The sequence below is a fragment of the Belonocnema kinseyi genome, chromosome 2, assembly GCF_010883055.1.
Source record: "Belonocnema kinseyi isolate 2016_QV_RU_SX_M_011 chromosome 2, B_treatae_v1, whole genome shotgun sequence".
NCBI lineage: Eukaryota > Metazoa > Arthropoda > Insecta > Hymenoptera > Cynipidae > Belonocnema > Belonocnema kinseyi.
The window spans coordinates 63,471,009-63,482,751 of NC_046658.1; the positions used below are offsets into that span (position 1 = coordinate 63,471,009).

Sequence of the window (11,743 nt, forward strand, 5' to 3'; positions counted from 1 at the left end):
ATTCACGTGAGCTTTCATCTCGAGATACCTTCACAACATCTGTCATTCCTGTTTTGTTCTCTCTACTTTAGAGTCGCATCTTACGGCTAAAAGCACTTTCGATCGTCTATCTCGTCTGGAGAAACCTCTGAGAACAAGTATCTGATTCTCAATCGACTTTGCTTTTCCACTTCTTTTTCTCGCTGCTATTTCAAATACTTTTATTTTTCGATCCAAAGTACCAGAATATCATTCTTGGTAATCGAATTTTATATGGAAAATTTCACAAAGAGTGTGGGAGTGTTCCCAGCATTCGATAGAGTATCGGTTAGGTAAAATCCACAGCCTCTTTTGCCACCAATTGTTTTACACCTAACTTTAATTAGTAGATAGAATAATACTAGAAATTAAAGCGTTTCATGATTTAAAATGATCAGTAGGTGTAAGCATTTTCTACTACAGACAGTAAAATCAAAGCGTTCTCCAGAATATCCACTTGTAGGGAAGCTTATGAGGTAATTATAGAAGAGGTAAACTAGAATTGTTGATTGAAATTGAGTTGTGTTTCATTAATAAACTATGCTACAAAGTTGCCTTAGGCATTGGTTGGTTTTGCCGGTCAGAGGTCTCGATCCCTTCGCCTCACGGGGATCGGAATCACGAAAAGAGCGAACAACTCTTCTTAGTCGACCCAGTTGAAAATAGGTGACTGGCCCGGTTTCCAGAAGCCTCTTGCGTCGATCATTTCCTGACGAATTTCGAAAGGGATCGACACTTGCGCCCACGGCAACCCATTCGTCAATGAAATTCAAGAATCATTATATAATTAACCTCAACTCGCAAAACGACGCGATGCTATCCTTCCAAACTGTGGTCAGCCTAAAGCAAAGAATTTGAAATCGTTGTCGAACCGCTATGCTGCATGGGAGGACTCTCCTTGATGCTACTGTAATGATCGGTTTGAATCCGTCGCGCCAATCGCTCATGAAAATTGCACCAATTCGAACCTCCCCGATGCTGACGATATTAATTAGCTTCTGTCGATTATGTCCCAACCTAGAAATCAACCACCTAACCTACAAATCGGTATTTTTCCGGCATCCTGTCGTAACTGTATCTTACATTACACTTTTGTTTCTCTATATGCTCGTATGTCATGTAGTAACTGGAAAATTATTGGTTCTTGAAAACGTAGTGTGACGTGATTTCATGTTTTGTATTTTGTCCTTGAACTTGTTATGAATTCGACAAAGAATTAATATGTTTTCTCTAAAAGTTTATAAAAGATTGTAAGAAAATAGGGGAAATTGTATTTATTTATTGTGGCGTTTAAAAAAAACGCACGCAACAGTAGCATTATAGTTTATTTTCATATACATAATAGTGACAAAATCGATCTTAACGACAATGTCAGGCAAGGTTTTCCTTAGTAGGGAAGTATTATAAGGGGGTTTTATATTTTTTATATATAATTTTTATGTAAAATATCAAGATTTATCCTGGGACTGCAATAGATAGAAAATGTTGGCGAAAATTCTTGAATTATTTAATATGGAAATTTCTGTAAAATTTAATATTAATACTTAAAATTGGTGAAGCTAAAACCATCAAAAAATTTTCAATTTTTATATACAGCTTCACCAAGCCTTTACTGCAAAACTTCTTTTTATTGTGGATATCATTTCTTGCTATGATTCACATAAATATATAACCTTTTTTTATTTCAAGCCTATTAATGTGACATCATTTTTCTTCAGCAAAAATATTTTTCCTCGAATTTCAATGATAGTTCTTTTAAATTTTTTATACGTGAGAAGATTTACATTATTCAGAATTACTCCTAAAGATGGTGACTTTTAGATAAAAAAAAGGACTACAAGAATACATAATAATAATATGTAAGGTCGACCAGTTAGAATTTTCACGAGCGAGTTTATTGATAAGTTCCGAAAATTAAAGTCCCTTTATCAGAATGCAAGGTGAATAATTGATAATTCAAGCAAATGCATTTAAGTCTAAGTGAGTTTGACTAATTTGAGCAAATTTAATAAAGTTACGGAAATTTTAACTTAATTAAAGTAATTTCTAAATAATTCGAACAAATTCAAGAAAATTGGTCTCATCAGAAAAATACAGTGAGTTCCAACAGCGTACCAAATTTAACACAACTGAAATAATTAAAAGATAATCAAATAAAATAACACTGAATTGAGCTAGATATACTCGACATACTAAATAGAAGAAATTCACAAGAACTAAAGACCAATACAAAAAATGCATGTATTCAATAAATCTTTACAAACATGAGAAAAATTTATTTGAACTAAGCACTTTTATATAATTAAATTTAATTTAATTTTACAGAATACCAGAATACATTCAAATGATTCAAACGAATTAAAGTTTTCTTTAAAGAAATAAAGGACAATGAACAGATGAATTCAATGCATTTCTTTATTTAAGGATATTTTAAGTTAACTGTAAAAAACTCATCCAAATATAGAATTTTTGCTTAATTCAGTAAAAGGTAAAACAGTTATTTCAAGCCTACTTAATATACAAAGGACTTTGAAAATATTATATTGAATTCAAGAAAATTTATCTGAAATTAGCTTAATTCACCTGAATTCTACATAATTTAATTCGATTAAAGTTGATTTTAGAGGACTTAAGGAAAATGAAGAGAAGAATTTTTAAAAATTTATCAGAATTCAAGAGATTTCAAGTCAATTCAAAGAAATTCTTCTAAATAGAAAATTCCGCCTTCATTCAAAGAACTTAGGCGTATTTATAAGCAAATGAAGAATTTCGAGAATATTACACTGAAATTTTTAATTGAAAAAGAATGGCTTTATTTATTTAAAAATAATATTCGATATGTGTAGTATTGTGCTTAAAATATCAAGAAAGACATTAGGTATAAAGGGGAGTACAGGAATTTATCCATTCAATCTTTTTAAGTAGAGTGAGATAAAGACCAAAAATATAATTATTTGAAAATCGTAAGTGTTCCTAATTATTGCATTTTATACAAAACCTATATATCTAGGTATACAAAAAACAACCTTGCTGTGAAAAACCGCAAACGACTACGCAATGAATTTTTACCATAAATTAATATCTCATTAGGGCAATTGTTTACGAGTCGTATTTACGTCATAGGTTCTGTTTCAGATTCATTCTTGCATCCTTGAACAAACAATTTCCCACATTACAAATCCCCGTTGCAAACTCACTTTGCATTTTGGGAACAGTTGTCGGAAGTGTCTGATAAATAAGTAGAAGGTCGACAAATAAATCGACCCTAGAGGAAAATTATGATTCAAAACAAAGAGCTCTTCTGGAAATAATCCTCGAGAAGTAGGTAATTGTGGGAATGATTTCTCGAATCACAATGGATGACTGGAATGATGGTCCTGATGAATGGGTTAGGTGTTAGATGAAGGCTCTAAAGATTTTCCTCCCCCTGTGATCAGTGATCATCGCTGGCCATCATAAAGATTCCTTCCCACCTCATATCATCGCAATTGTAATTTCCCCCTTTCTTTGGCGCTTGTTAGTGGGTCCCGAAGTAGGTCTTTGCTCTTGTCGGCAGAGAAGAGAGACCATCAGTGGTTGGCCTGGGTCGATCTTTATTTCCTCCTTCTTTCACTTGTTCATCCCCAACTTCTAAAGTCTTCCGTTGTTGGTGGTCTTTTTTATCTTGCCAAAATAACCAAGTGTGGGGAATAAGGGGTCTCTCTTGGAGTCGTTGGTGACTTGAGGGAGAGAGAGGGGTTTGGGGGTCACTGGAAGGGAAAGAAGGTGCGAGTGGGGATGCCTGCAAACTCCTCGGGACCTGCGAGCACGTGAAATCCCCTCGTATAGCCTCTCTTGGTATAAAAGCAAAGCATGGTCTTTTAGATGCAACACACAAGTCAACCGTTCGCATTTGGTGTCCGTCGACGCATCTGAGCGACACGAGAGGAAATCTCGAGAGTGAGAGCAAAGGGAACCCTTTTCCTCGGTTTCCGGTGAACACGTGACTGGAAAACGCGGGAACACGTGTCTGAGTTCTACGACGGCAGATCGTAGAATAGACTCGTAAAAACAAATAAAAATGTTTGACAGATTATCCATTCTTTTTATCCTGGCGGTGGCGTCAACCTCAGCACTTCCGACCAGTGACAAAAATGCAGGCGAGAACGATCTCATGGCGACAATCTACTCGGATTGTTTAAAAAAGGACTCCATGAGTTGCATCAAGTATAAAGTTTTTTCATTCGTGGACAAAATGCTCGCGGATAAGGAAGACATCACTTTGAGTGAGGGCATCACTGTTGTCAAGACTGGAACTACTGAAGAAGGTGCCCCAAGGTTAGTTTTGATTCAATACTATTGGATCTTTTCTAAATAAAAGTGTTTTGCATTTCATTGGTATTTTTCTGTCAAAGGACTCATTATTGAATATCTTTTATTAATTCATTCTCCTTTTCAGGTCCATTGACAATTCAGATGTGGACAGTCTGTTGTTCGACCGACTGGGAAGGTTCTTGAGGACCCACTCTGTGAAAGTTGACCTTAAGGGTAGCGACATCCTTGGAGCCATCGAATCTGCTGGAAGAAGTTTTGAGGATATTAGTGATAGCGTCGATGAAGGCAGAGGCAAAAAGAGTAAGTATTTATATAATTAAGAAAATTTTAAAAAGTACAGTGAACACATTTATTTTATTTTAAAAATTGAAAATTTTGCTTTATGAATGTTTAGCTATAAAAGTCAAGTTGAATATTTGAGCATCAAAGTTATTTCGTACATTATTACCGAGTTTATAATATTTTGAAGAGTTGTTTGGGAGGCAGCGTGGCTCAGATGGTAGCGTGCTTGGGTGATATCACAACAGAGTAACGAAACATTATCACGTTCTCGTGGATTCGAGTTCCAACATGGGAAATCAATTTTAAGAAAAAGTGCAGTTGTCTTTCGTAAATGTTAATTTGCATTATACTGGCTTCTTTCTTAATTTTTTGGGTTCCCTATGTATAACTAATTTAATACTTTATATGTAAAAACATTATCGTATCATGAAAAATTATTTTTGGAAGCAAAACTTTATTTTGAAAATAAATTTTAAAAATTCGTATTTGATGACTTGAGTAACAAAATTTTTTTATAAGCAGTGTCTATTCGCTCAGTTTTTCCAACGAATAAGCTTCGCGGGACGGACAGATTCCCCTTCCATTTCCAAACTCTACCAATTAAGTTGCAACATTTTCACTATTTATTCTAAAAATCTGGACGAATAGCCACGAGCATTTTTTTAAAACGTCTGTAAAGAATTAATATGTACCTGACGTGCTTATAGTATTTCACATTAATAAAATTAACAAATTAATTGTATATTAAACCACATTACATAGATTTACTGAAACAAGGATAAAAATGCAGTTACGTAATCTTAAAATCATAATATTCATGCGTTGAACAAAGATAATCTTTTATATTTATTTATATTCATATTTTTATATTATGTATATAAATATATTCTTATTTTTATTATTGATAACGGACAAAAATATCGTGTGCATGATAGCGGACTATTATTAAATATATAATGGATCTGATAATTTGAAAATTATAGACTGACTTTTAAAGAACATATTTAACAAAAAATAAACTTATTGTAATTACATAATTATTGAACAATATTTAATGATTAATTAGTTATTATTAAAATTATTTCCTTGTTTGTCAGACAAGTTTTTCTTCCTTTTCATTTGAGAAATTATTTTCACTTTTTTAATTGTGAATTTGTATTTATAAAATTATGATACTATATTCAGCAAAAAAAGGTTAAAGGTTAAAGCACTGAAGATGTGAACTGCAATGTTCACGAAACGTCGGCAAACAATTCGTAGTTTTTACACGAGTGAAACCCGAAATATCTCTTTTTATTAAAAGGTTAAAGTTGGAACTGAACCTGAATTCTTTGGAATTTCTCCTTTTTAAAATGTTCTAGTCTTAAAAAATTATGTTGGTGATACTACGAAACATAATAATTCAAAGTAGAAAGATTTCTCGCCTCACTGAAGTCTTGAAAAAGGTTTTTAATTTATGGTATCATTTCGAAAAAATTGATGATTCCTACGATATAAAAATTTCTAACAAGCTCTGAAATATTAAAACATTTGTAAAGAATTGTAATTTTGCTTTAAAACTATAGTGTGCTTCATTAATAATTAACATTCAGTTACAGCATAAAATAAGTTATTTGTACTTTCTTTCGAAATATTTTACGCTAAATTCTATATTTATGTTTTTTTCTTTGAATAAAATTGCTGCAAGGTTAATTCAGTTCTGAAAATGAAATGTATACTACTAACATTTTTTTTCATTCATCATCAATAACATTCTCTTAGTAATTTCAATGTCAATTTAAAAATAATTTTAAATAATTCCACAACCGGGGCACGTTAGACACTATTTATATTATTTCTAGCTTACAATTGAGATCAAATTGTATGGAATATTTATAGATGCTTATCAACATTTCATTTTTCCTAAGTTAACAATAATAAGTATGATTACCCAACAATTTGGTGTCTATTAAAAGTTTATAAAACATGTTATCGATACAACTGAACTATAAAGTTATCTAATGTGATCTTTAACCCGTGTATCTTTGTTTTATATCATTTGCAGATGCAGTTTCTAACCAAGTATCAATTTTAACCCATTATATTGAAATGTATCATTTCCATTTAATTAGTTTTGTTAATTTTATTAGAGTTTAATCTGTCGTTTAAAATGCGTAACTCGACATAATTAACGCTTCCCTACACTAAGAAAAAAAGTATCATTTCAAGGCTAATTTTCGATATTGACACATTCCTCCAAAAATACAGGCTTCGGTGGCTCTATTCTAATTCCACTTCTTTTAATGCTCCCAAACGACGTTTCAGTACAACTTTTTGGATTCAAAACAGGCTCCAAGTGAGAATCATATTTTTTTTGTTTCAAATGTTTTCTGTTTTTATTTTCAAGCATGAATTTTCAACAAATTGAAACAATACTCCCTGTGAATTAATCTAGTTCGCTAGTACGTACCACTTTTAAGTATGTAGTGAGCAAAGTACAATAGTACGAACAATGGCTTCAAAAAAAGACAATTTGGTATTATAGCAGGACGCTGAAAAAATTATGCTCAATAAAAATGGAACAATAGGTTTTATAGTCTTACTGCTTCACTTTATTGCAATTAATATATCAACCAAATGAAAATAATTTAAAACCTAATTTCTGATTGCTTATATAATTTTACTTTGCATAGAATCCGTTGATCATAATTTACAGCAACCTCTGACCATATCAATTTAACGGTAAACTTTGGACTTAATCCAACAGAATTTCTTGAAATCGTCTTGTATTTGCAAATTTCCATTCGTAAGAGACATGAGTACTCTCTCACGTATTCACCAAAACAAACACCTGGCAGTGAATTAAGGTCAAAATCATCTCATATGAATAAAGACTATTCCATTATTACACTCCTTTTATGTTGATTTCACGGAATCGCCTCGGGTCTCGGACTACATTTGCTGAATTTAATACTCTCAATTGAATTCCGAGTACTAACGAATCATTGTATTCAAAGTACTATCTTTTGAATAGAAACTCAAACAATCAAATTGTACACACTCGACTGCAAACTGATTTGTCTACCTACATATTGCTTTGTCATGTAAGAAACGCCACGCATGTACATAGGATGCTTAGCATTCGTGGTCACGATAAATAGCAGCTGCGACAGAGACGATGAAGACGATCTCACTCGCAGACGTTGACCCACTGAAGAACGGGTTCCACTTCCCCTTGAACTTCTCGTATGAGAAACATAAGATCGCCAAGAGTGTAAAGAGAAAGATATAAAATGAGTGAGATATAAATTGAGAGAGATCGAATAATAATGCGAGAGAGGTAATGGGTAGCGGAGAAAGACATAAAAAAGGAAGAGGGACAATCTCGCCATGCAGGATTTTTGACACACTTTCCTTCCTGGTGGACTAGGTACTTCTCCTTGACCTTCGCCTATTTCACTTAAGATATTTCAGATTTCAGCCTCGAGAATAATTCTTAAATATTCCATTAATCGATTACATCCATCCTGCTTTGCCGTATTTCTGCTTCATTGAATTCATACCGCGATCTCCTGTAAATTGGTTAAGAATTGATCAGTGACAATACGAGTGAAATATTTGGAAAATAATAGATTTAGAGATGGTCAATCCAACGCTTCTGGAATCCAGCGCAAACTAAGAATAAACAATTTGGGCGATAAATTTTATTGTTGCACTAACGAAATCGAATGCATATTATGACCAGATTTATTCAGTGTCGCCTAATTTTACCTGTATTATCTAATAATGTAGTAAATTAAAACTTGAATTTGGAAAGAGATATCAAAGTAGTAATTAATTTTAATAATGCTTTTCATTTGACTGAACATTCAGTTTGCGACAAGTGAACTTCATGCATCGGATATTGCGCCAGTCATTTATTAACGTGTTTGCTCGACTTGCAATGCGTATTATACATGGTTAGCCTTCTGTAGCGCGTTTATCATGCTTGAAATTTCTGCGGAGCCTAATTTTAAACTTTAATATGGTATAAATATGGATTACGATATATGAAAAGGCATTTCCTGATGCTTTTTATTAAAAGGGTCAGTTTTGAGAGCATTATTAGCTCCAGATAGCCAGCCACCTGAAAATTTCATGTCTTTTAATCACTTTTTTGCAAATTCTATTAAATTTACAAATATTACTGATAATATAAAGGATTTGTTTAAAAGTGTTCATTATGCTTTTACGAACCAACTATATTTCGAAAGAAAAAAAATTATTGATTTTTTTCAGAAAAGGCCCAAAAAATCTTGGGACCAATCATGATGGCAGTGGCTCTTAAGGCAGCAGCTCTATTGCCCCTGGCTTTAGGTGCAATTGCTCTGATTGCCGGAAAGGCTCTCTTAATAGGCAAAATCGCCTTAGTGATATCATCCATAATTGGACTTAAAAAATTGCTTGCATCTAAGGAAAAGCATGTAACATATGAAGTAGTTGCACATCCACACCATGGAGCCAGCAGTCACGTGAGCCACGACGATGGTGGTCATGGAGGATTCTCGAGTGGTGGTGGTGGTGCAGATTTCGGAGGCTATCCAGGAGGTGGCGGTGGTGGTGGTGGTGGATCCAGCAGTGGACACGGATGGGCCAGAAGTTTACCCCAAGACGTTCACGAAATCGCCTACAGTGCCCACAAGCCATCGCAAAAACCTTGAATCTTGAAATAGAAAGTTTTCTAGATTCATCTTCCTTCTTCCATCCTTCTTTCTTTCTTTCCCTTCTCGAACCTCTTTCTCAGTTTCTCTCGTGACCTTCTTCCTTCTCGACTTTCTACGATCTTCCGCGGGACTTTCTACTTCTCGATCTTTCTCAGCTCTGGATTTTTCGTACTTCCTGATCTTTCCTACTTTCCTGCTTTTCAATATTTCATGTTTCTCGATCTTTTCTATTTTCCTATTTCCCATTTTTCTTATCTTATTTTTAACTCTTCATGTATCGTACCTCTCGAAACTTTGCTGTCCCTTTCTCCAACTTTTCTTCTTTCATCGCGTGGGTCAGTTGCCCTCGCCCTACTTCTTACTCGAAACCTACCTCTGTCTGTATGTCTGCTATTCCGTAAATAGTCGTACATTCTACAGCGAATCGACAAGGAAGCCAGTACCCGCGAAATACTCCTTATACCATTAGCTACTTCGTTAATCATTACTTTACTTAAGACGTATTGATAATTATTTATTATTTGTTGTATGCTCGCATTCCATGTGTTGATGGTTGTATTGACCAATGTTGTTTTTAAAAATAAAGAATGACAAACGTCGTGTACGTCTTGTCCCAAGGAAATATACCTAACTTGTAATATACATTTTCCAGGTATGTTTTGTGGTACTTGTGGACACTTTGTATTAGTAACCAACATTTCGTTGAGTTATGAAATTTTATATTCTATTGTACATTGTCTAAAATTGTGTTGTTTCGGAAAATAAAGAATGTAATTGTTGCATCAGTTTTAATTAGATAGTTTCACTATTTTCTGTTACCATTAGAACTGTGATCGATGAATTCATGGATAATCTATCTTGTCTAATATTGAAATATTTAAAATGAACACCTAATGCAAAAATAAGAATTTCTTTTTTTAATTATATACCATCTATTTTAAACTCTTAATTTGAGAAATTTAATGGAATTCTAACACCGAAATCAAAAAATTTATTCTTATTTCCTACTATACGCTTAAAAACGCATTGGGAATAGGATTTAAGGAAGGGAATTAAGTTCAAGTTTTTTCTTAAACGATTACTAAATATAGAGATGATGTAAATTCAAAAAATTGGGGTTTCCTTCATCAATAATTTGGGGAAAAAACCGAATGACAAGCTTCAATCGATCATCTAAATTATAATGTTTCTCATATTGAGGTAACGTTCTCCGTATTGTCCGCAAGTGGTATTAACTTGAAGGCAGCATCAATCAAGATGATCATTCTGATTTCATAAATTGATTATTTACTTTTATTCATATGCACATTTTCATTTGTGGGGTTTTTTATAATACATTATAGTATTTGATTAAGGGCTTTTGAGATTATTTAGTGCAACAATTTTTAATTCTAATAATAAAAATAATAATACAATTGTATAATTATTTTAAAAGTTAAAAAATCATCCTAGAATGCTTCTTATTACTAAAATTCATTGAAAATGATGAAGCGATTTTAGTTGTAAATTATTAAAACAACGAAATTATTAATGACGGCTCCATTAATAATAAATTACATATATATGGAGAATGAAATATTCAATTTATAAATTCCAAATTTATAAATTCTATTATTTTTAAATTCCAAACATTTTCAAATTTATTGATTCCAAACCTGAAATCCTTTAATCGGGTGTCTTCTTAATTATTTTCATTATTTCCAGCGACAGTGAAACATACAAAATATCTTTTCACTCTCGTTATAATTTTTTATTTTTTAACAATTCTTTCTACGAACAAAAATTATACCACTTTTCATATGAACAATTGCCTAGACAGAAAATTAATTTTAAGGTTTGGAGAAAAAATATATAATCTAAAATAATAATGAATGCATTCTGCAAAAAGTGGCGCCATCTATATCCACTTTCTTCTATTTCCATTGATATGAAACATAACTTCTTTCGTGATAATTCGAAATTTAAAAATCCTCATCATGATTTTTGCAATTATTAGAAAATAAGAATAATACAATTTAGGAATTTCACATCATATTAAACTAATAATATAAAGAGGAGCATTTATTAACAAAATTTTATGTATTGTTCTTCGAAACGTATTCCGTATTTTAGCAATAATAATTCAGATTGTTTCAACAAAAAATTAAAGAAATAATTCGCATTAATTCTAGAAGCATTTTAGAAATCGTTTTCACAAGGTCGCAACAACTTGGAAATAGATCAGCGACCAATAAAGAAGAAAGCACGCAGTACAAGATTTCAAGCGGACTTCAGCCCACGCATTGAAGTCTCCGGTCTAGCGCATACTTCGACCAAAGAAGCATCGAGCTCTTCTTAACATTAAATAAAAAATCCGCCCGCTTCGCGGGCACATTCTCGGTGCGCGCGGCTCGCTTCGCTCGTTAGATTGAGCGCGCCTAGGGCGTGCGATTTTTGGTTCTCGCGCT

The 11,743-nt window shown here is 32.9% G+C and overlaps 1 protein-coding gene across 1 annotated transcript; it reads left to right on the top strand.

Annotated features, from left to right (window-relative positions):
* Nucleotides 1-3,878: 3,878 nt before the first annotated feature.
* Nucleotides 3,879-10,091, top strand: LOC117167617. Its single transcript, XM_033352681.1, has 3 exons — nt 3,879-4,335; nt 4,457-4,632; nt 8,872-10,091. The coding sequence occupies exons 1-3, from the start codon at nt 4,079-4,081 to the stop codon at nt 9,291-9,293; spliced, it is 855 nt and encodes a 284-aa protein (XP_033208572.1). The 5' UTR covers nt 3,879-4,078; the 3' UTR covers nt 9,294-10,091.
* Nucleotides 10,092-11,743: the final 1,652 nt, after the last annotated feature.